Source organism: Rhinatrema bivittatum, chromosome 6, assembly GCF_901001135.1.
Source record: "Rhinatrema bivittatum chromosome 6, aRhiBiv1.1, whole genome shotgun sequence".
Classification (NCBI taxonomy): domain Eukaryota; kingdom Metazoa; phylum Chordata; class Amphibia; order Gymnophiona; family Rhinatrematidae; genus Rhinatrema; species Rhinatrema bivittatum.
Window position 1 is genome coordinate 221,338,517 of NC_042620.1, and position 25,662 is coordinate 221,364,178.

Genomic DNA, 25,662 nt, shown 5'->3' on the forward strand with positions numbered 1-25,662 from the left:
AGGATTGGGGACCACTACACTAGATGACTACTGCACTCCTAAAAACTTACATCAAAATTACTGAATAAAGGCATAAAGAACAAAACTGATAGCCAGATATGTATTACATAACCATATAGCTTTTCCTCCGGCCCATCAGCTTCTGTCTGCCCCTTTAGGTCTCCATATCAATCAATATCTGTCCTAACTAGTTAAAAGCACCATGAGCCTTCATTCATAGCCAAGGGGGCTCTTTTCATTCATCTTCTTCCCTTTCCCTCCAGCCAGGCCATCACAGTGACGAGCGGATTTTAAATGCCCTGCTCGCGTAAATCTGCCCGGATTTACGCGAGCAGGGGCCTCGCGCGCCTATTTTGCATAGGCCGCCGGCGCGCACAGAGCCCCGGGACACGCGTAAGTCCCGGGGGTTTTTTAAAGGGGCGTGTCGGGGGTGGGGCCGAATGACGCGGCGTTTCAGGGGCGGGACGCGGCGTTTCGGGGGTGGGACCGGGGGCATGGCGCCGGCCTGGGGGCGTGGTCGAGGCCTCCGGACCAGCCCCCAGGTCGGATGATGGCACGCCCGCAGTCCACTGGCGCTCGTAGATTTACGTCTGCTTCTAGCAGGCATAAATCGAGGGACAAAGGTAAGGGGGGGTTTAGATAGAGCCGGGGGGGGGGAGTGGGTTAGGCAGAGGAAGGGAGGGGAAGGCGAAAGAAAGTTCCCTCCGAGGCCGCTCCGATTTCGGAGCGGCCTCGGAGGGAACGGAGGCAGGCTGCGCGCTCGGCGCGCGCAGGCTGCCCAAAATCGGCAGCCGCGCGCGCGCCGATCCAGGATTTTATAAGATACGCGCGGCTATGCGCGTATCTTATAAAATCCAGCGAACAAAAGTACGCGATCGTGCTCTTTTTTAAAATCTACCCCTCAGTGTCTGCTCGTAGACGACGGATAGAATGCCAGTCCCTCCAAAATGCAGTACAAGAGCGCTTGGAAGCCAGTCAGATGCCCGTTACTTCCTCCTTCCAAGGGACTGTGAATGCTGCCTCAGCAAAATCCCCAGCCTTGGCCAGCCCAAGGAGCAAAAACCAGATAAGGAACATGGAGTCAGGTTTTCTCCATGGTAGTGCACCCTGCACAGTGTTGACATTGGGCTACTAGACAAGTAGCAAGTCAGTTTCACTTACCAGTGGCCATTAAATGAAAGCAGAAGCCGACCAGAGATTGATACTGACTGTAGAGTCTGCTGAGGAGAATAGATATCAAAAACTTTCCATCTTAAAATAGCAGGAGTGGCCCTGGTAGAGAGCATGATTGTGATATATACCCTTGCCTAGAATGAAATACCCATAGTAACATAGTAGATGACAGCAGAAAGGTTATCTAGCCCAGTTATACCTGTCCACATTGCTAAAGATATAACCCAGCTACCGGCCATACAGCAAGACGCTTGTAAAGATATCACTTCTTACCGATGACAGTTTTTGCCATCTTCCTGTTTAGCTGATAATCAGCACCCATCCTTTCCCATGTCTAAACCACAAAGTGTTTAATAATCTACATAACTACCAATACTAGCGTGGCTACTGTCAAATACCTGGCCTCCTCAGTCCCTTGTGGCCTCTGCCAATAGTCGTCTCCTACCCCACCCAGCTGGTCTCTGGAGCTTTGTAACTTGCTGATACAAACCCAGTCATCCTCATAGCTCGCGGTGTCACTGTGTTCTTCTGCAATCTCTTCACTTTCTTGCAACTAGAAATCCTCTGTGCTTCTCTCATGCTTTCTTGAATTCCATTACTGTTTAGCTTCCACCACCTGCTCTTAGAGGACATGCCATGAAAAATTATTTCCTGGTTTTGCTGCAGAGTCCCCTCAAAGCCTTATATCGTGACTTCTTATTCTAGAGCCTCTTTTCCAATGGGGGGAAAAAAAAAAGTTTACTTTTCGTGCAGTAACACTTTTCAGGAATTTGAATGTTTGTTATATCTTCCAAGTCTCTTTTCTTCTCTCAGAAACTGCACTTGGTATCCACTGCCATCAACACCATCATTTAACTATAGTGCTGAGAAAAAAAGTTTGTAAACCCCCTACATTGTCTGTAGTCTGGCAGAGTTTATACTCAGAACATGATCAGATGCTAATCTAATAAGTATCTTTGTGTGAAAGAATGTAAACCCTTCAATTCAGTAAGTGTTGGCACCTCTTTCAGCAACAATAATCTCAACTAAACATTTCTTGAAACTGTTGACCAGCCTCACATCATCCTTGAGGAATTTTGGCTTTCTTCCACACAGAACTGTTTCACTGCTGGGACATTTGAGGGCTTTCTGGCACGAAGAGTTCACTGCAGGGCTTTACCCCATTTCAGTAGGGTTTAGGGTGACTTGTCCAACTGAAGACACAAAATTCTTTCTGGCATTTTTCAACAGATTTACTTGAATGTTTAGGGTCATTGTCTTGCTGCATAACCCACTTTCAACTTAGCTTCAGCTCACGGATGAATGGTCCCACATTCTCCTCTACAGTTTTCTGATATAAGCTAGTTCCATCAAAGACAGCAAGCTAGACAGGTCCTGATGCAGCAAAGCAGCCACACGCCATGATGCCTCCACTACCATGCTTGACAGTTAGGATGAAGTTCTTATTTTGGAAGGCCAAATGTAATTTTCTCCATACAAAACATTTGTTATTGTGACCAAAAAGTTCAATTTTTGCATCATCTGTCTCGAAAACATTATTCCCCGAAGTATTGTGGATCATCCAGATGTGCTTTGGCAAATCTGAGACTAGCAGCAATGTTCTTTTTAGAAGCAGTGGTTTCTTCCTAGCTATCCTCCCATCAACACCATTCCCATTTTCAGTTATTTTTCTTGATGAACTTCATAAGAATGTAAGAAGTTGCCATACTAGTTCAAACCGAGGGTCCATCAAGCCCAGCATCCTGTTTCTAACACTGGCTAATACAGGATACAAGTACTTTGTAAATACCCAAACATTAAATAAATCCCATGCTACTAATGCCAGTAATAAGCAGTGGCTACTTCCTAAATCAGTTTGATTAATAGTTTATGGACTTCTCCAGGAACTTATCCAAACCTTTTTTAAACCCAGTTACACTAAGGGCCAGATTTTAAAAAGGTTACGCACGCCGGGCTTATTTTAAAAAGGTCCGGCAATGCTCGTAAAGCCCCGGAACGCGTGCAAGTCCTGGGGCTTTACTAAAGCCCCAGAGTCGACCATCAAACCCCTACAAATCCTACAGAACGCCATGGCGAGAATCTTAACGAACACCCGAAAAAGAGACCACATCACCCCCATACTTAAGGACCTCCACTGGTTACCCATCTCCTTCCGCATACAGTATAAAACCCTGACCATCCTTCACAATCTCCTCTACAAAACTAACCCTTGGCTCAAGGACTCGCCGCACTTCCGTATAACCAACCGTCCAACCAGATCAGGTACCCTACATACTCCCTCCCTTAAAATTGCTCATCTCACCTCCACGAGAGAAAGGGCCTTTACCATAGCGGGCCCTACACTCTGGAACACCCTTCCCACCTTTCTCCGCCTTGAACCCTGCCTGGCCACCTTCAAAAAAGGCATAAAAACTTGGCTTTTCAGGAAGGCCTATCCTGAAACCAACCAAACCTAGACACACCTACCCAGTCCCCCCCTTCTAGTCTCCTAGTCTCCCTCCCTCCCACCCCGCCCTCCCTCCCCTCATCTTAAGGCAATACCTCATTGCCACCCCCCGCCCACCCTTTTATTTTAACATTCTGCAATTTTACAAAATTGTTCAGATAAACTGAGGTAAACAATCTTACTTTAGTTGCAACTATTGTAAATAGATCCTTCTGTAAATAAGTTCCTTTTATTTTGACGGTTGTTCTTTTTTCTCTATTTCACGCTACCTATCTTTCCCTCTTCTCCTGTCCCCTTTAGCCCCCTCCTCTTTCTGGCCTGCTCCCATCCCCTGCCCCCTGTTCATTGTAATTCCTCCTTTAATTGAGTTATTTGTAAACCGGCGTGATGTGCCATACGAACGTCGGTATATTAAAAGTTGTTAAATAAATAAATAAATAAATAAAATAAAGGGGAAGTCTGGGGGTGGGGCCAGAGGCCTGCAACACAGCGGCCATTGCCACTGTGTCAAGGGATTGTGTGTTGGCAGCCTGCCAGCAGGCGCAAAACTAAAATAAAAATTTTGGGGGGGGGTTAGAGTAGGGCTAGTGGGAAGAAAGGTTAGGGGAAGGGTGGGAAGGTCAGGTTAGGGGGACGGGAACGGGGGAAGGCAGCGCGGCTTGTCGCGCACAAGGTGCACAATTGTGCACCCCCTTGCGCACGCCTGATTATAAAATCTGGTGTATATGTGCGCGCGCCGGGTAGCATGCACACATGTACGCCCGTGCGCACCTTTTTAAAATCTACCCCCTGCCTTAACCACATCCTCTGGCAATGAATTCCAGAGCTTAATTGTGCACCGAGTGAAAACTAATTTTCTCCGATTTGTTTTAAATGTGCTACTTGCTAACTTCATGGAGTGCCCCCTAGTCCTTGTATTATCTGAAAGAGTAACAGATTCATATTTACCCATTCTAGTCCTCTTATTTTATAGATCTCTATCATATCCCCCCTCAGCTGTCTTTTCTCCAAGTTGAACAGCCCTAACCTCTTTAGCCTTTTCTCATACGGGAGCTGTTCCATCCCTTTTATCATTTACGTCACCCTTCTCTGATCTTTTTCCAGTACAACTATATCTTTTTTGAGATATGGCAATGAGAACTGCACACAATACTCAAGGTGTGGTTGCAACATAGAGCAATACAGAGGTACTATGACATGCTTTGTTTTATTCACTATTTCTTTCTTAATTCCTAACCTTCTATTTGCTTTTTTGACTGCCGCAGCACACCGAACCGATGATTTCAATGTATTGTCCACTATGACGCCCAGATCTTTTCCTGGGTGGTAACTCCTAATATGAAACTTAACATCATGTAACTACAAAGTGGGTTACTGTTCCCTATATGCATGACTTTCCACTTGTCCACATAAATTTCACCTGCAATTTGGATGCCCAGTCTTCCAGTTTTGCAAGGTCCTCCTGCAATTTATCACAATCCACTTGTGATTTAACAACTCTAAATAATTTTATGACAGCTGTAAATTTGATCACCTTACTCGTTTCTCTTTTCATATATTTATAAATAATCTGGAAAGCACCGGTCCAGTATAGAATCCTGAGACACTCCAATGCTTGCTTACCTTTCTCCACTGAGAAAATTGACCATTTAATCCTACTTTGTTTCCAATCTTTTAGTCAATATGCAAACCACAAAAGGACATTGTGCGCATGTTATAAAATCCAGGGTCGGTGCACGCAAGGGGGTACACACTTGTGCACGTGGCATGCGCTGAGCCCAAGGGGAGCCCCGATGGCTTTCCCCCTTCCCTCCAAGGCCGCTCTGAAATCAGAGCGGCCTTGGAGGGAACTTTATTTTTGCTCCCTTCCCCTATCTAACCCACCCCCCCCCCAATCCTACCTAAATCCCCCCCTACCTTATCTCGCTGAGTTATGCGTGCCGGCTCACCATCCCCTGGCACAGGCCCTTGTGCCTGAGGATTCTGCCCCGCCCCCGGACTGCCGCCATGCCCACGGCCCCACCCCCAGACCTCCCCCAAACCACCGCCATGCCCCTGCCCACGGACCACCCATTTTTTAAAGCCCTGGGACATGTGCGAGCAGGGGTAGGTTTTCGGGGGTTATGCGCATAACCCTTTGAAAATCTACCCCTATGTCTACCGGCTCACCTTTATCCACATGTTTATTAACCCCTCACATCAGCCACAGTGAGAGAAGCCTGCATATCTTCAGACGGTAGTCTGTTATTCTTTGTGACTTTGGGGATGATTTTCTGGTTTGCTCTTGGCAGGATGACAACTATTGGGTAGAGTCACTGTAGTCTTCAAATTCTTGCATTTGTAGACTACCTTTTGATTGATGAGCTCCCATTAATTTGTATTGTGAAAACCAAACTCAAAACCTTTTGGACCTTTATGTAGGACAGGATACCCAAACTCAATCGTGCAGATTTTCTCTGCACGGTGTTTGTTACCCAATTATTTAAGTGCCTGATTCTAATTACCATTTAATTATGCTAAAGAAATTAGAGGTTCACTCACTATTTCATTCACATTAATTCTGAATTAGTCTTATCATTCCAATATTGTACATTAAAGAAACATGAAATTGTTTAATTTATAAACTTATTGCACAAGAAAAAACTAGTTTCAATTAAACAAGAGAATTACAAGCTCTTACCATGATACTCATTATTATACCTGAGGTTCACAAACTCTCTCTCAGTACTGTAGTTTTAATTAAAGTGAAGATGAGAACAAGTAACTATTACCTTATTGCCAGAGCATCTGGTTTGGCACAATTTTTTTTCATGTACATCTATTTGTTCTATATCATTGCTACAGACATAAAAATCTATAAAAGCTTAAATAGGTGATAAAAGGGGCCTACGCAATAAAACTCACAAAAAATTATGTTAATGTGGGCTCACAAAAAAAATTTGATAAGCACATTAAAAAGTCACACAACAAATGATGTAAAAGATTTAGCATCAATATGATAAAAAATGTCTCCAATTATGTGGCAATGCTATTTTTGCACCTGGAAACCCACAAATACATTGGCTAAAATAACATGAGCACGATACTTAACTCGTTCTTTACGTTAATTTAACTATGTCAACAGGACTAGATCTCTCTCGCTGCAATGGCACTACAACTGATTTTCATGACAAATGAGCAACTATTAGGACTATGGTTGGACACTGGGCAAAAGGCACAGTGAATGGTTGTGGAAACTGGACATTGGTTAAGGGTAACTTTAATCAGAGGGAGACAGCACGGACCTGTAGCCTTTACCCCGAGTTTAACTGGCAAGAGGCCAGAAAAGGCATGGCGGGGAGAGACGCTTCCTTAGAAGGGATCCAGGGTGAGCAGGGACGCTCGCCCCAACAGGTTCAAGCTGGAGGAGGAGGGTATGTGAAGGAGTGTCCCTGAAAGCCCTCCTTAACCAGAGCTGGACCAGGCATTAGGCCTGACCCACCTTAAAAGCCAGAGAATCAGAGAGCTCTGGGGGCAGGACCCCTCAGAGAAGGAATAAGAGCTGGAACCCAGTGGGGATAGTTAGGCTTGGCCCAGGGCTCCGGAAGAAGGCAGGTCCTGAAACAATCACTGTCCTAAAAGTGAATCCTGTACGTGAATGCCGACTGTTTACTGTGATTACTGCTGAAGGTAAGCAGTTAAGTTGGTGTTTCATGTGCATTGTTAATAAAAACAAAGAAAGCTTTGACAACGTATTTACTGTGCTACAGAGGGCTACCAAGTTTTTAAAATAAATATAATAAATAAAATACTTACTGAGGGGAAGCTAAATAATGTGACGTCACTAAACTGAGCAAGTTCAATTCTTTTTCTCTTGACTCCTTCTGCTGGCTTCCAAGAGTATACAAGTCAGCTTGGCACATGGGGTGGCTTGTTAATGTAGAGGGAAGAAGTGGGAAAGCTAGTACACTTCAGATGACAAGGTCAAAGTAGAGCAGAGAGTTCCATGACAGCGAAAAACTTACATGAGTGTCTTGTGTGTCAGTAAGGATCTTTGAAAGAGCAGTGAAAGAGGATGTGGTTGGGGACAGAAAGGAGCATGCAAGTGGAAGGGAGGAACCTGGCCATACTGACTCAGAGGGGCACCGGCATCTGAACACTCCCCCACTCTATGACCACACAGGAGTGTTGGCACTATAATGGCTGCACCACGCAGTCTGCTACTGCCTCAAAGCTCATGGAAATTAGTTTTGCACTCTAACCAAAACAACCGGTCAGCTCTGAAAGCTTACATGTGTCTTTGGTCACAATGACAATATCAATCATAATGTCCTTTATCTTTTGGTAACCTATTGCTTATAGACATAATGCAAATTTATATTTGAAGTGCTCTGTCTCCTGTCATCCTCTCTCTCTTCCATATCTTCCACCCCCCCCCCCCCCTTCCTTTTACCTTGTGAAAAATTACTTTTCACAATGGAGGAGGATAAGATGGAAGGACTCAGGAGTCCCACTGACTAGTCACCTACCCCTGTGGGGAGCCATCTGCTTCTGTGACAATGCTGGGGTTGGGGCTGAGTTCCTCCCACAAACACTTCTATTCTGGATAAAGTCTCTGAATATCTGCAGTGCTTAGTAACCAGCCTAACCACAACAGTAATGACCCTGAGAATTATAATACCTTGAAGTCCATGTATCCACACCAGTTAAGAAACCACTGTGCTTTCTACACAGAAGCATGGAGAAATGCTTGAAGAGCCTCTATGATGTGTCACTGTTTTGTTTGAGAAGACAACTGAATTGTGAATATATCTGTGTAAGAATTGGTGAAAAAGGTTTGCATTAACTGTGCATTGTTTTGTAAAACAGAAGTGTGGTCAAATACATTCAGCCCAAGGACTTACAGGTACACTAAGTGTCATCTCCTGTACATGGCCTTCATTTTTTCAGGTCCTCTGTCTGTAGTTAGCCAAACCCTCTCAACCGCATATATATGTTAGTAAGTTAATACTAGTCCAAAGCAGGTATTAAATAGTAAGGATGTGCATTCATGAAAAACAAAAGAAAGTCAACAACATTGCCTATTTCTTTCATTTGAACCATGAAACAAAAGAAAAAATGACGAAATTTCTTTATTTTTTCTTAGTTTCATGTTAATGCGCACTAACTTGGACTTTTTTTGCGCACTGCAACAAAATTAGAGAAAAACGAAAATAGAAAATAAATCATTTAAAAAACAAAATCAAACAAAAAACATGAAACAAAACAAACAAATAAATACTGAACACATCTATTAAATAGTATTCAGTTAGCAAGTGCTTGGTAAATAGCATGGAGATTACATACCACGCTATTTACTAATCATACCTTAAATTCTCATAATTGCACTGCACACTGTTTTTAACATGCATGCTAAAGTTTATTGCATAGGCCCCAAAGTAATAACCTTTATGCACCCAATATTCACAACTAGGAGAATATGAAGCATATTGCTATACAGTAAAACAAAATACTGTTCTTTCAATGGGCTTGTACTCAAGTTAGATATAATGGATGTCATCACTGATAACAAAAAAAATTCAGTCAGTATCAATAGAAAAGTTACATTTTACATAAAACATTGAACCATGAAAGATCATTGTAATTACTTAAGTAACCTAAAGAAATCAAGAGTTAATAGTTACCCCAAAAAACATTTACCAAACCAAAAAAGAGGGGAACAATCACACAGTAATTATAAAATAAAGGCAGCCATTATAAAAGAAAATAGAGGAGATCCTAGGAGAAAGGTGACAGCAAGTCCAACAGTGTATCCACATAATAGAAGCAGATCACCCAGACAACTCGATCATCCACCTTATATGAATTGGTTTTATGAAGTTTTCATAAAGAATTAACAGCGACTGTTGCTGGTTGTCAGATATTTTATTTATAACTAAACTTTTCAAAAAAATACTAAATGAAAAAAAAATTATGTACCTTGGTATTCTTCAGCATGATGCTCATAATCCAAACAAAATGTAAGAAATTTCATTAATATTCTCTTTTCCACCATTGTGAGTTGTTTGCTGGCAAAGACGTCTGCCCTGGAGCAAGGTACCTATCAAAAAATGCTAAATTCCTTACTTTTGAAAGAGACTCATAATGCATTTCTTACACTGATTAACAATTGATCATTTTAACTGTATTTAAAAATACATTCCTCCTCCTTCCCTTTCCTGTAGAGAAATAAATAAATATATGGCCTATAAACTAAAAATGTTCTGCCGGGTCCAGGGCAGGTCATACAATAGGCCTGTTCAAACTTGTCCTGGAGACATCACAGCCAAACAAGTGTTCAGGATACCCACAATGAAATCCTAAATATCTATCTCTCTCTCTCTCTCTCTCTCTCTCTCTATCTATATATCTATCTATCTATCTATCTATCTATCTATCTATCTATCTATCTATCTATCTATCTATCTATCTATCTATCTATATATATATATATATATATATATATATATATTTTCATATATATGTGTGTGTGTGTATATACACACACACACCAAAGAGATATCACACCCATCCTCAGGAATCTACACTGGCTCCCCATAAGCTTCAGAATCCTACACAGGTCCCTCACCATTATTCACAAGACCATACACAATAAGCACTTACTCGACATTCATATTCCACTAAGACTGCACACTTCCATAAGACCTATAAGAAAGACTTATAAAGGAACCCTGAACGCCCCCACCACCAAATCCACCCTTCATACATCCACCAGAGAACGGGCCTTCTCAACAGCTGGGCCAGCCATCTGGAATTCCATGCCGCCGGACCTCCGACAGGAACCCTGCCTATTGACCTTTAGGAAAAAACTCAAGACCTGGCTGTTCCAACAAGCCTTCCCATAACCCTTTTCCCTTCTCTCCCTACCCCTTCCCCTCCCCTAATCTCCTCGATCCTAGAAAGTCTCCCCTCATCCCCCTGCCAATCCCCCCCCCCCCCAGCACTGAATCTACTCCGCATTGTTAGTCAGACTCTTGGTTGTATATTAGTTCTAAATATTTAGAGTGCCCTATATCTGACCCAAGGCACAACCAGCACATCCTTGTTAAGTTTATAACCTTATACGTCTGTCTCTCTCACTTTCAGTTCCTAGTTTACATATCCTTGTTTTATTGTAACTTTGTCTTCTTCCTCAATATCAATGATACAACTCCCCTGTTCCATGTGAACCGATATGATATGATTTGCATCATGAATGTCGGTATAGAAAAAGAGTTAAAATAAATAAAAGAGTTAAAATAAATATTTTAACTCTTTTTCTATACCGACATTCATGATACAAATCATATCGGTTCACATGGAACAGGGGAGTTGTGTATACCGTATTTTTCGCTCCATAAGACGCACTTTTTTTCCCCCAAAGGTGGGGGGAAAATGTATGTGCGTCTTATGGAGCGAATATAAAAAAAAAACCAAACAAAAATCTAACAAACACCCCCCCCCCCGCCTCCCCCAAGACCTGCCGACTTAATTTCCTACAACCCCCCCCCCCAAGACCTGACAAATTAATTTCCTGCAACCCCCCACCCTCCTGACCCCCCCAAGACCTGCCAAACGTCCCTGGTGGTCCAGCGGGGGTCCGGGAATGATCTCCTGGGCGTGGGCCGTCGGCTGCCAGTAAACAAAATGGCGCCGACGGCCCTATGCCCTCCCTATGTCACTGAGACCGACCGCTGCTATTGGTCGGTCTCAGTGACATAGTGAGGGCATAGGGCCGTCGGCGCCATTTTGTTTACTGGCAGCCGACGGCCCTATGCCCTCACTATGTCACTGAGACCGACCAATAGCAGCGATCGGTCTCAGTGACATAGTGAGGGCATAGGGCCGTCGGCTGCCAGTAAACAAAATGGCGCCGACGGCCCTATGCCCTCACTATGTCACTGAGACCGACCAATAGCAGCGGTCGGTCTCAGTGACATAGGGAGGGCATAGGGCCGTCGGCGCCATTTTGTTTACTGGCAGCCGACGGCTCACGCCCAGGAGATCGTTCCCGGACCGCTCCTGGACCCCCAGGGACGTTTGGCAGGTCTTGGGGGGGTCAGGAGGGTGGGGGGTTGCAGGAAATTAATTCGGCAGGTCTTGGGGGGGTCAGGAGGGTGGGGGGTTGCAGGAAATTAATTCGGCAGGTCTTGGGGGGGTCAGGGGGGTGGAAGTTGTTAATTTAAAGGGTTGGGATGGGGATGGGGGGGGGGTTTGGGGGTTCCCACAGAAAGAAAAATTTTCTGATCTGGAGAGTGGACCGAAATGGCCCTCCCCAGACCCGAAAACAAAATGGGGAGAAAAAAAAAAACTATGCACTCCCCTAATTTGCTCCATAAGACGCCCAGACGCAGAGCCGGTTTAGCACAATTTTTTTTTTTTTAAATTTTCCCCCTCTGAATCCTAGGTGCGTCTTATGGTCAGGTGCGTCTTATGGAGCGAAAAATACGGTATATATATATACTGGAGATCCAGGATATGAAAATCTCTCTCATGCAAAGCCACTGTGAGTATCCTGAAAACCTGACTGGCTGCAGAGTCTGCAGGACAAGTTTGGGAAACCATGCCAAAGACACTAACATGCATATTTTGCTATAAATTGTAAAGCATGTTGGGATCTTTCTTTTCCAGTAATTAAAGTATACAGAATTCTCTCCCTGTAAGATTGTTATAATAGCCAAGCACTTTGCAAAGAGAAGTGAAATGGTGTTGTAGTAAGGGAAATTATAATGGGATTTAGTGGAATTCAGATACAAACTGCTCAAAAACCTAAAGTACACAATTTTAACAAATATTACCTTTTCACTAAGCACTTACCAATCGTAGGAACATTCAAACAGAAAGCTGGCTAAATGTGTGTGCCTTGAATAATTGTGTCACATCATTCTTAATGACAACACAGCGTTTCTCCAACTCCCTAATACTACAAGGCCAGAAATGCATTCCTCCATTCTGATAAGAAACTGCCAAATCAACCAAATGCTTAAGTATTTGAAGCAAGGGTTTCTCCAACAGCTATCCCCTCAGCTCAATGTTTTTCCCTCGATGCTTCAATTCTTCAAACGTTTAATTAACATGCAAAAAATGTCTTATCTATATTCCGGCAAGACCAGCCAGGATAGCTCATTGGTCAGAAAACCAATTCATGGCTTAAATTTACAAAATGATCCATTAATATCAATTTAAAACTCTGACAGTTTTAAGTGTCCCTCTGGTGATAAAAGACATCACAGAGATGGGGCTTATGGGTTGCGTACTTGTATGTCTCTACTATGACTTTCAATATATTCCTAATTACTGCACAATGAAAACTGCTGACCAAATTTAAGCTACTACCCTCATCATATCAGACACTATTTGGCACTGAAGCTATTTAACACTGCACAGTAAGAGAGTTTAAAAAGAACTGCCTGGACCAAAAATGCAATCTGATTTGGAAAACAAGGATAAAAATTACTAATCTAAAAAGTTATCTGTTCTTCAAAGTGACTAAAGCACAGGAAGTACAGTTTTAAAAAATTCAATTTATAGAAAAACATTTTTAGTACTACCTGTTCCACTTTTCCTTTCTGAAAGGTAAGAATTCTGGTAACATTTTTGAACTCCGCATAACGGCTAACGTTGGATTTGATGAGCAGATCAATTAAGGATCCCCGGGAATAAAGAAACTGTAACAAAAAAAAAACAGGTTTACTAACTATATAAATACATTTATTTTCTTACTTTATTCACACTTTTTACATTTTAAACAGGCAATTTAATCAAGACAAGAAAATACTCCAAGGCATACACGTCAAATTCAGCATTTATATTAAAGAAGAAAATAGCAGGACAGCCTTTCAGAAAATAAGTACATTTTAAAGCAATACATGAAATAATGCATCACTAATGCTGTGGGCGTGACATCTCTGATCAGCTACAACAGACTGTTAAAAAAATAAAAGAAAATAAAAAATAAAAAGAAATAACACACCACCACCCAATGCAGGTCATATTCTTGTTTCTATATGGCATATCATCAGCCCAAAGCAAAGCTGATGTAAAAGAATTCACTGGAGGTGTCACAATGACTCATGCAAGCATCCACCTTAACTTAAGTATGCCAGGCATTGATGAAAAAGGGTTACGGAATCACAAAATCATCCAGAAGTAAGCATGGGAGACTAAAAGAGGGGGGGGGGCTTCAAATTGACAAAACCAATAAACTTCATTTTCATGAGTAAAACTTTCAAAGAGGTTATGCACAGAAAAGTAGCACATATGCACATACATGGCTGTGCTATTTTATAAACATGGAAAGTATGCGCATATTTTCGGTTTCACGCACACATTTACCTACACAAAAGAGGGCAGAGTAGGAGCATTCCGTGGTGGAACCAAGAGGTATGTGCAGATTTACATGAATACATTAGGCAACTTATTTGCTCAATTTTCCACCTGCTAATTAACTAGCACAATTCATAGATCTCCTAGTGGCACGGAGGACGTGCCAAGACAGAATGGCTAATTAATCTGCTATCTACGGAAAACACCATTTACGGTAAGCAAACTTGCTCTTATCTGAACGACTTACTGAATATGCCCCCCCTTTATTTAAAGATTTGTCTTTGCATACAAAACGCACCCCACCACATTGATCTTAATCTGTACTCACAGACTACCACACCAGACCTTTGTTAATCGATATATTTGTTAAACTTTTATGTTAAACGTTAATCTCATGTTAAACGTTATATTGTCTCTGTTAAACACCATGGGGTAGATTTTCAAAAACGGCGCGTTGGCGTACTTTTGTTGGCACTCCAGGCGCCAACAAAAGTACGCGGGATTTTAGTAGATACACGCGTATCCGCTAAAATCCTGGATCGGCGCACGCAAAGCTACCGATTTCGTGTAGCCGGCGCGCGCCGAGCCGCACAGCCTGCCTCCGTTCCCTCCGAGGCCGCTCCGAAATCGGAGCGGCCTCGGAGGGAATTCGCTAACGCCCTCCCCTCACCTTCCCCTCCCTTCCTCTACCTAACCCACCCCCCAGCCCTGTCTAAACCCCCCCCTACCTTTTTGGGGGATTTACGCCTCCCAGAGGGAGAAGTAAATCCCCGTGCGCCAGCGGGCCACCGGCGCGCCTAGACGCAACCCAGGGGCAGTTCCGGAGGGCGCGGCCACGCCCCCGGACCGCCCCTGGCCGAAACCACGCCCCCGGGCCCGCCCCCAAAACGCCACGTCCCGCCCCGAAAACGGCGCACCGCTCGGCCCCGCCCCCGACACGCCCCCCTCGGAAAACCCCGGGACTTACGCGAGTCCCGGGGCTCTGCGCACGCCGGTAGGCCTATTGAACATAGGCGCACCGGCGAGCAGGGCTCTTAAAATCCGCCCCCATATGTATCCGCCTACATAATGTTATATGTATTGTTGTTACAAATGTAAACCGTGGTGAAGGCCAGCTCCAAACCACGGTATATAAAAGCACATAAATAAATAAATAGATTAGTTTGTGGTCTGCTGTTTTTGGATGGGAGGGCTGGGTGACCCAAGGGGAGGTCAGGGTGAAGTACTAGGAGGGTCTCTGTGAACTGGAGATGGATTGGGTGAACTGGCAGAGATATTGGCAAAAGAAAAATTGGTTCTTACCTGCTACTTTTCATTTCTGTAGTACCATAGATTAATCCAGATGCCTGGGTTTTGCTTCCCTGCCAGCAGATGGAGACAAAGTTTCACTGACACTGTAAATAACCCAGTGTGCCACCTGCAGTCCATCAGTATTGACCTGTACCCAAGCCAAGATATCAACAACCATAAACATCTAAGCAAACTCCCCTCCAACGAGCCGGAATAAGGTGAAGTTGCACAAAAAGACAATGGAAAACTCATTTCCCAAATTTAACATAAGCAAATAGCACTGAAAACCTCCAACAACTCTGCACTATATACAAAGCAACAGTACAAGTGGTGGACTCTCCCCACTGATCTGTGGTAGTACAGGAACAAAAATTAACAGGTAAGATACAATTTTCCTTTCCCTGTATATACTTAGATCAGTCCAGACTCCTGGGATATACCTAAGCTCCCCTTAATTTGGGTGGGACATGGAGAGCTCTGCTCGTTGAACACTCTCACTAAAGCACATGGAAGCTAGAGCCTAATATCCAAACACTAACATCTAGCAAAAGTGGCCAACAATTTCCCAGTAACTACCCAGCAAATTTCATGCGGAGACACCTGCTGTGACTCAGCTCGGGACATCACCTGAGAAGCATCAAGTGAATTCCTAAACCTCCAAGTAGCGGGCGTCCTTTAGAAATGTAAGCAGACTCAATCGCTTCCTTCAGCCACCACACAATTGTAGCCTTAGACGACTTATTTCCCTTCTTTGGACCACTTCACAGTACAAAGAGGTGATTCAATCTATGGAAATCATGGGACCTTTGAAGGCATGCATTATTGAGGTATCTAATCTAAGAGCCTAAGCTCCCCCGCATGAGGAATCTAAAGCCATAAAAGCTGGAAGCTCTACTGTCTAACTAAGATGGAACGCCAAGACTACCTCAGGCAGAAAAGAAGGCACCATGCATAAAGATACCCCCAAATCAGACATCTGTAGGAAGGGATTTTGACACAACAGCGCTTGGAGCTCCGAAATTCTCCTAGGTGAACAAATAGCCACCAAGAAAATTATTTTAAGAGTAAAGTCCGTAACCTTAGCTCTTTTTAGTTGTTCAAACCGAGCCTCACACAATCTTGAGGACTAGATTCAGATTCCAAGATTGACAAATGTTCCATTCCTGAGGACACAAGTTCTTAGCTCCCTGAAGGAACCATAGAATGTCCAAATGTGCAGACAGAGGATACCCTTGCACCTTACCCCGAAGACAACCCAATGTCGCCTCCTGGACACTCAGAGTTACAAGGCCAGTTCCTTGATCAGAACTTTTCTACACTCTGAACAGCACACCAGGACTTTAAGATCCTCCAAATTCGCACATACGTCAAGATTGTAGGTGGTGGAAATAACCACTTCAGAATATCCCCTCCATCTCAGTTATCTCCTCTCATAAGCGAAACTGCGAGACAGAAGTGAGATGCCTGACCCAAAAATATTGGGCCCTGGTGGAAAAAATTTGTCCGATGTCCAAACTTTAGGGGCCTGTCTATAGCCATGTTTATCAGATCTGGGAAGCATGGTCGATGTGGCCACTCTGGAGCTACCAGGATCACATTGCCTGGATGTTTCTCTATCCACCATAATCCCTTGTCAACCCTTTGAGTCCATAGCAGCACTAAAGATCCGATTCCATTGACTGCGTTCTGTTCAGTGGCTGTAAAATCGCGATGCCTTAAGTATTATCTTTGGTCGGGATATCCCCATCTTCTGTGAAGGAAACACATCGCTGCCTCCAACAGCTCCCATTCCTTGGGGGTCTAACCTTCTCAGACTGGTAAAATCCACATGAAATGTTGTTCACATTGGTGATATGAGATGCTGCCAGCTGCTCCAAGTACTGTTCTGCCCAGAGAATCAACTCTCGGGCCTCTCGAGTCACTGCCTGATTCTTGGTTCCGCCTTGACTGTTGATGTAGTCCACCGTCGTCGCATTGTCTGATAGGATCCATACTGGATGGCCATGTAACCTTGGCAGATAGGCAAGCAACATGAAATGCACCGCTCTCGTTTCTAACTGATAGATAGGCCATATCACCTCCTGTTTTGATCACTGGCTCTGCGCCAACTGATCTTGCCATACCATCCTCCATCCAGAGAGATTTGCATTGGTGGTGACTATTATCCAATATGGAATCTCAAATTCTGCACCATGCTCAAGACTGGTGCAAATAAGCACCACAAAAAGACTGTCCCTGGCTTCCCCCTCTAATGGAAGAGGAAGATGAAACTCTTTCAATAACAAATTCCAGCGAGAGAAGAGCCCCCTACAGAGGCTGCATATATGCGAACGCCCAATGCATTAATTCCAATATTGATGCCATAGAATCCAGAACTGTAAATAGTCCCAAACCCTGGGCACCGAAAGCTCTAGCAAAAGCCTAATCTGACGCTGCAATTTCAGCAATTTCTCTCCATAAGAAACACTCTCTCCACCAGTGTGTCAAACTGAGCTTCCAGATACTCCAGAGTTTGTAAGAGGACTAAATGGCTTGTTGCTAGGTTCACCACCCATCCTAGAGACTTCAAGCACTGATTGTTGACAGAGGTCATTTGATTTCGCACGAATAAGCCAGTCATCCAGATATGAATACACTAACACACCCTCCTTTTGTAATGTGGCTGCCCCCATTACCATCATCTTGGTGAAGGTACGTGGAGTCGTTGCCAGCTGAAAGGAAAAGCTTGAAACCAAAAGTTTTCCCTTAGGACCATGAACCTCAGGAATCTCTGGTGCTCCGGCCTGATGGCTATGTGCAGATATGCCTCTATCAAGGCAAGAGATGCCAAGAACTCTTTCTTGTATGCCACCGCTATGACGGACCTCAGAGTTGGATCTCAGAGTTTCAATAAGGAAATGGGGAACCTTGAGAGCTGCATTTACCTTCTTTAAATCCAATACCTCTATAATTGGATACAGGGGGGAAAAGAAACAGGATACTTAAAATTGACCTCCAGCCACACTAAGCATGTTCAGGATCTGAGCCAACTAACTCAGCAAGACATCTCTGTGAAAAAAGAAAAAAAATCTGAGCAGAGTCTAAAGCGGCTCTCAATCATATGCAATTTCTTCCTCTTCTAGAAGTGAGAAAGTCAATTCCCCATCGGAATCTTCCGATGTCTCATGATCCACATCCCCTTGAACATTGCCAGGGACAGCCTCCCTGCAGCATTTGCCCGCCGTGACTGACAAATGGGAGGCCTGAGCATGTGATCCCTACATAGTGGGTTGCTTTGCCTTCACAGGGCACCCCTGCAGAAAAGGTCTGCAGACCCTGGAAACATTACACCCAGGAGGAGGAGGATGGATCTGAGTCCATAGGCCCAACCTTGTTCTCTCCAATCTCTCTTGGAGAAGCTTCTGCCCTCAGGAAACAAGGGAGGAGAACTGACCATTGCCTCGCCTCCACTTCACTCCCCCTCCAGAGACACTATAGGCTGAGGGAATGTCAGTCAAATCGCTTTGAGCATCTAAACAGCAATGACACAAACAGAGAGAGAGAGGACTAAATTGCTATCAGACAGCAAGCCTTACAAGATAGCAAGACGCTTGGACCTGCTCATCCCCAGCACCTTGCTCTCCTGAACTTCGGATCTAGGCAGCCTCCTGTGCACACACCAATGCTACCTGGGCGTACACACACACCCTTCCAGGATGCGCACAAATACACGCTCAAGACTAGGTCGTGATCGTACACACACAAGTACCTGCACAAATACACGCTCAAATCTAGGCTGCGGCCTTACATGCAACCGCCAAGTAGTGAGAATGCGCGCCCATGCCTACGCATGCGTGAAAAGAATCGCTGCAGTGGCCTTCCACACAGCTAAGTAAAGCCTGCCTGCACCTTCAGTGCGTTTAGGACTGGATCCATTTAACACCCAGCACCGAAAATCATCGGCCTGAAGAGCTTCTCAACAGCTCAGGCTTCTTGATTGGCAGAGAATCCATGGAGGCTGGTGACAAGAGCCAGCATCTCGCTACACACTTTGCACATAAGAAAATTAAAACCAGCAAGAAATCTCTACCAGTACCAGAGACTCCTCCTCTGTGCAAGTGCCTCTGCACCTCTGCAGGACAAGGAACCGCCGGCAATAGTTGAAGAGGGTATTCCCCCACCTCTCCTGCCGAAGCTGCTAGGGAATCTAAAATGGTCGCCGTTTCCAAGCTGACGGGGAAAGCCTCGGCACTAGACCATCACCCGTGAAGCTTGTTCTACCGGTGCAGTCATGCTTGATGCAGACCTCCAAACGCTTTTGCTGCATGCACATGCTGTTCCTCCCCGCACCCTTGGCACCACCAGCACCTCAATGGCAAGCAGGGGAACAATCCCACGAAGCCAACATCCGGTCTCCTCCACAAGCAGAGAAGTTCACTGAGCTCCCCGAGCTGCTGAGGTAGCTCCCCCCCCTCGGAGCCTCGCTGCTATACAGATTCCTCCTAGTTCCTTGTTCTCTTTTTTTTTTTTCTTTTTTACTCTCTGAGAACAAATAAAGATACGTAGAAACTAATACTTTCGTTTGGTGCAGAGGTTCAGGTTCCAGGAGCACAGGCCGTATGGCAGATCAGAAAAGAGCCAGACCACTGGCTATATCCATCTCCTTTTCCCAAACTTTAGCAACCCAGCCCAGGACAAACCATATAAAAGGGATACTTCCCTGCTCCACTGGGCTTGCAGTGTAGAACTGACAGCAGGTTCCATCGCTGTTTTGTAGAGGATGAGGGATCTGGACCACCCCACAGACCTCCGGACTGAGCTATCAGAAGGATCACCAACTCTCTGCTCATCTGCTTCAAACCAGGGGCCCACCAGGACCTTACATTACAGCCCCCTAGGAGGATCCAGAAATTTTGTCTTTTAATCATTTTTTTTCCTTTCTCTCCAGATTGCAGGTTTTACCTATCTACCATCTGCTGGAGACAGAGAAATACTGAGGGAGTGCAGGTGGCACACTGAGTTATGTACAGTGTCAGTGAAAAACTCTGCCTCCATCTGCTGGCAGGGAAGCAAAATCCAGGAGTCTGGACTGATCTAGGTACGTACAGGGAACTAGTGTTTTCAAGTACGCAGGCATGTTTTAAAAAACATCTGCCTCAGCATATAAGTCAGGGGTATTCTACATACATGTTGGGTTTTTCTACACATAAAATATGTGCGCGCAAGTTTATAAAATAAGTAGAGAATTTACGTGCTTTCAATCCATTACAAACAGTCACATGTACTAAACACACAAGCATATTTTTCAGAGCTGAACTACACAGTATTTTATAAAGCTGTGCAGTTTATAAAATACTAGGGTAAAATCTCCACAGGTTCATTTAGGCGTACAAATCAAGTAACGTGAAGATGTTTGAAAGCTATCCTCCCTGAAAGCAGGATGGAAGTAACATGGAAAATATCTTTTCTACAGCAAAGAGCCCATGTTTCATAACCAATTTGTATGACCTAACAAACCAGTCTGTTTTGTGATACTTTTCACATCTCCCATGCAAAACTGCTACAATATTGAGCATTCTTTGCATTAAAAGACATGCTACATAGGATGACATTTTTTTTTCTTTTAACCATAAGTGAAAATGAAATTAAAGGGAAAGACAGGTAAAACCAAGTGATGAGATGTTTCCATAAGACAGGGATCTGGAACCTCAAAACCCACAACTGAATTTCATCCAGCTTGTGTGAAGAAATCCTGCTGCTGCACTTGCTCCTCCCTTGCTCCCTTCCTGGAAATCTCTCATCTCAACAGAAGCTCTTACTGTACTCTTGCCACCTGCCCACGGCAGCTCATGGTAGTGGTGGGAGTTCTTGCTGCCCCCAGCTAGCTCATCTAAGTCTCTCTCAACCTCCCACGCCTCAGTCATGCTGTACTCCGCAGTCTCTCTCTGTGAGGGGGATGACAGATGTGCTGCATGTAGCATAAAAGATGAGGTCATATGAATGGATAGATGGATGGATGGATGGATGGAGAAATAAAAAGGTGGTAATGGTGAAATTACTTATGGAGATGAAAAGACAGAGGGGTGTGTAGAGGTGTTAGGGGGCAGTCAATCACACCCACCTCAAAAGTCTAATTGCTAAAGCAGCCCTTTATCCAAAAAAGGTTCTGTACCCCTGCCATAAAAGTACTTCCTACTGTCTGCCCTAAAATTCAACCTTTTCCGTCTGCCACTATTAAGTACTGATCCCCAGGATTTAAGTCTAAGTCATGACAGATCTATATTTTCTGCAAACCACCTCATGTGTGTCCATCGTTCTAGTCAACCTATTGTTGGCAAATACAAACATCCACTTACACCTAATGCCAGATCACCGATCATAAACATGAAAATGCTTACAATATGGACCCACAAGCTATTCTTTCAGCATTCATTCTTCTACTACACAAGGCCCTGCCTTTTTCCAAATAGTCTTCATCTACTGTAGCACATCAACCACATTTTCTAAGGATCCAAGAGCAGATGCAATACATTTTTAATTAAATGGAATATTTTCAAGACAAAATGAAAATATCACACACAAGAACTCCTACCTTTGAAACCAAGTCAATATTAAATTTTCGACCTTCTTTAACAATATCAAAGTAGCTAATCTTTTTCTTTGCCGATTCCTGAGCCAAAGTCTCTTCTGTACTAGATTTGGTATGGCCATCTTCTGTGGTCTCCAAGGCGGATGTGCTTGAAGTGATATGAGACTGGCTTTGCCTCTCCAGTTTTGAGTCTGGAACATTGGTTTCACCTGTTGTCTCTGGATCAGTGCTCTTATCTGATTGTGAAGATATTTCAGAGTTACTGATGTCTAAAGAATGGATTTCCTGACAGAGAAGTTCCTTTGCAGAATCTTGAGCATCTGTACTGTCACCAGATGTGATAAATGCAGGATTCTTTCTCAGAGAACCAGCTTCTTCAACATCTTTTTCTGATTCTTGACTAATTAAAAAAAAAAGAAAGATTCAATATAAATTTTAGTTTCAAAAGCCTATCAAGCAGTTAAACAATACATAAGCCACACCTATTCTTATCACTTGACACCCATAAGTACCACCCAAGTGCACTGCATACTGCCAATACTATGACCAGGAGGCTGGTGACACCTTATAAATTAACTGATTTCTGGAGGCATGAGCTGCCCCAGGACCAGAGTTCACTTTGCCATCTGGTGGAAGTATATTTGAGGACAAGTCCACTTTATCACATGGCGAAGTAAACTCTGGTCCTGGGCAGCTCGTGCCTCCAGAAATCAGTTAGTTTATATGGTGTCACCAGCCTCCTAGTCATTTTTGCTGCTACAGACTAACATGGCTACCCTCTGGGAGATTTACTTTAAAACATAAAATTTAAAATAAAGCATTTACAGCTGTCACTCTAAAAATGACCACCATGCTTTGTGTAATATCTTCCACTGAAGAGCTGAACAGGCCCAGTGCGGACCAAGGTATTCCCTCCCCTCCTGGAATCTCTTCACCCCACTCCAGAGCTGAAGACACCTGGAAGGAACAGGAACATCTCCTCTTCTTGGCCCTGGACTTAGTGAGACCTATCGGAGGTCACGGCATTCCCTTCCTGCAGCCCCAGAGCAGAACAGGCCCATGATCTTTTGCAAGTTTACTCAATTCACAGTGCCAAATACCTTGCTATTTAAAAAGGCAATCCATCAACAGACAAACAGAAAGTTTCTCATTGGCTTAATCACATACTTTTGCCCATACCTTTGACAGGCCCATCAACAAATAGTAAATCAAAAGTGCAAGATTTCTGTCATGGGTAAAAGTTATATTCAGAATTCTGTGCTTGTATGTTCCTTGTCATGATGGCTGAAAACATGACAAGGATTAAAATCTTGACTCATTTCACAACTTCAATGCAGTCACTCGAGCAACTCCCAGTTTTGAATTAGGAATCTCGCCTTCGGTCTGAGATGAGACTAGGCAATATACTTTGCTGTGAAACAAGCTCAGCAAGAATTTTATTTTTGTTTTACCACAAACTGTTACTGAACTGGTCAAACAAGTCAAGCCTGGATATAAGCCAAACTGATTTCAAACGTTGTTTCCCATTTATTTAGTAAAAAAAAAGTTCTCTCAGCCTTCCTCTCCCCTTCAACAAAATGTACTTATTTTATTTACTTGGTTTTTAATTCAATATCCTTCTGGCAGACACTTAAGATGGCTCAGATAATTACATTCAATCAAAAATACAATATTACATCAACACTTCCGTTTCGTATGCAAGCACTCCCGTACCTATGACCACAGCCCCATCACCAAACACCACAAAGCAGATGATATTAAAACAAGGCCGGAGATAGCTCAAATGCACTTGGGCCTCTCCATATATAATCACACAAAACAACATGAAGTGGCTATCAAACAGCAAGATGCGTACTCTGCTAAGTCAACCGTACTTTCAATAACATAAAAACATGAAACACAGAGCCTAGGAAATATTATTTTCCTATTTGCTTACCTCTACCCAAGGACCACATAATCCAGGCAAGAAGAACAATTTGAAAATTTGCAATATCACTTAACTGAATTCAATTTTTGATTTTTTATAGTTCGTTGGATTATAATTTTCATTCCTGCACATTTCTTGTATCATTAGCTCTCACTTAGTCACAGAGTCATTGGTATATAGGAAACATGGCAGCAGCAGAAGGCGGCACAGCTAATTAAATCTGTATGGATTATACATTGCTGGTACAGACACCAAAGAGTTTCGTTTTTAGAAAGGGGGAATTTTTTATTTTTTTTTTTTAAATGAGCCAAGTAAATTTCTAATCGAAGGACTGGGTATTCTCTTGAATAGAGAGCATGTTTTTAGTATTTTGTGTTGGAGTCAGGTTAATGGAATGCTTCTATATGTTACTGTGCATCTGCTAGGATAACTGTTTATTATAGTTCATTTTGAGATCACTCTTCTGTATTATATGTTGTCTGTGGTTTTGTCTACTGCACGTATTGTTTTTTGTCCATAATTATTTCGCTTTATAAGGTTTTTCTTGTGGGATATTTTAAATTTAAGCTGTTCTGATTAGCTCGCCAACAGCACTATCAGGCCGCTGCAATATCGGCGGGCATAAAACGGGCACTCAAGAAGGAGCACCTGCTCTCCTAACGCATGCTGATCCATCTCTCCCGGGCGTGCAACTTTATATTAAAATGAGCTGTCGTGGTAAAATGGAGGAGCTAGGGGAAATTGTGCGTCCCTAGCGCCTCCTCAGCATCAGGCCCAGGAAAGGTGGCAGTCAGTGCAGGTTAGGAAACGATCGCTCATTACAAGCATCAGTGTTCTCCCGCTACCAGCACAACATACACAGTATGGACTTTGTATACTGTGGATGTATATTGGGCGCCCAGAAATTTTTTCTTGACTTTTTTTTTTTTTTTACAATTCCACTTTCTAAGGTTCCTCCTACTTAGTTTTGCAACAATACTAGGAGGAGGAATCACAGAAAGCAGTAATTTTTGTTTTTTCCCCAATGAGCCCCTTGAGTGGCAGATCTTTACGCCAGCCCTAGGCTAGCATGAAATTTGCGGCGTTTCAATGCGCACTGACTAACACAGGAAACTTTTTGAACTGCGGTTATAAGCTAATAGTGCTCATCTGCATGTACCTTACAACTGAATGCGCATTTTGAATGCACTAATTCCCTTATTGCATTGGGGGTTATGGCCTCATGTCCAAAACATGTGTTAAGCCATGCGCTGGCCGCAGCGCACAGTATTGCATCGGCCTGTATATAAGGTGGGAGTAAAATGTAATAAATAAATTTGGAAAAGAAAACTAAAATGAAGCTTCAGTCTTCCTCCTTAATATGCCCAACTCCCATATGCTGAAATTTTTTTGTTAAGGCTTTTAAAGGTAATTTTTGAAATTTTTAAACAAGCAGCTTCTCTAGGTCAGACATACAGACTACAGTTCAAAATGACACTCCATATACTGGTGTCAAACCAGCACAGGACATGCACTATTATGCTGTCAGGAAAACTTCAGAGTGGCATATAGGATAGCTTTTACTACCAGGAAAGCATTGGATTACTTTTCTAAATCCTCCTCCAATTTTAAAGCTTTTCCAACATTTCTGATCATTAAGTCATTTCAATTCTGTACTTATAGCAACATGGGATGATAAGGAACCCAAACAGATCTATATGGACAGCAAATCAGAAAGCTCCCTCAGTCCTGCCCATTTTATAAATCATTATACTATAAACAGACTCTCACAACTGTCCAATCAAATAAAAGTTAGATCCGTTGTCATTTTGAGAGCTCCTATTATGCTCTCTCAGAGCAGGAATGCAAAAAAGCTGCTCACTGCGGGTCATGAGCACAACAGAACCTTATGACAACAAACATGTAAGTTAGGGT

At 43.5% G+C, this 25,662-nt stretch overlaps 1 protein-coding gene across 1 annotated transcript in view; it reads right to left on the reverse strand.

The window, feature by feature from the left end:
• CHM (CHM Rab escort protein) overlaps positions 1 to 25,662 on the reverse strand; it is a 343,986-nt gene that overhangs the window by 256,202 nt on the left and 62,122 nt on the right. Inside the window, exons 5-7 of the mRNA XM_029606587.1 lie at positions 21,825 to 22,221; positions 13,189 to 13,305; positions 9,578 to 9,698 (exon numbers count right to left, since the gene is read on the reverse strand). Of these exons, the coding sequence (XP_029462447.1) occupies positions 9,578 to 9,698; positions 13,189 to 13,305; positions 21,825 to 22,221 (635 nt within the window). The remainder of the gene's footprint in view (positions 1 to 9,577; positions 9,699 to 13,188; positions 13,306 to 21,824; positions 22,222 to 25,662) is intronic.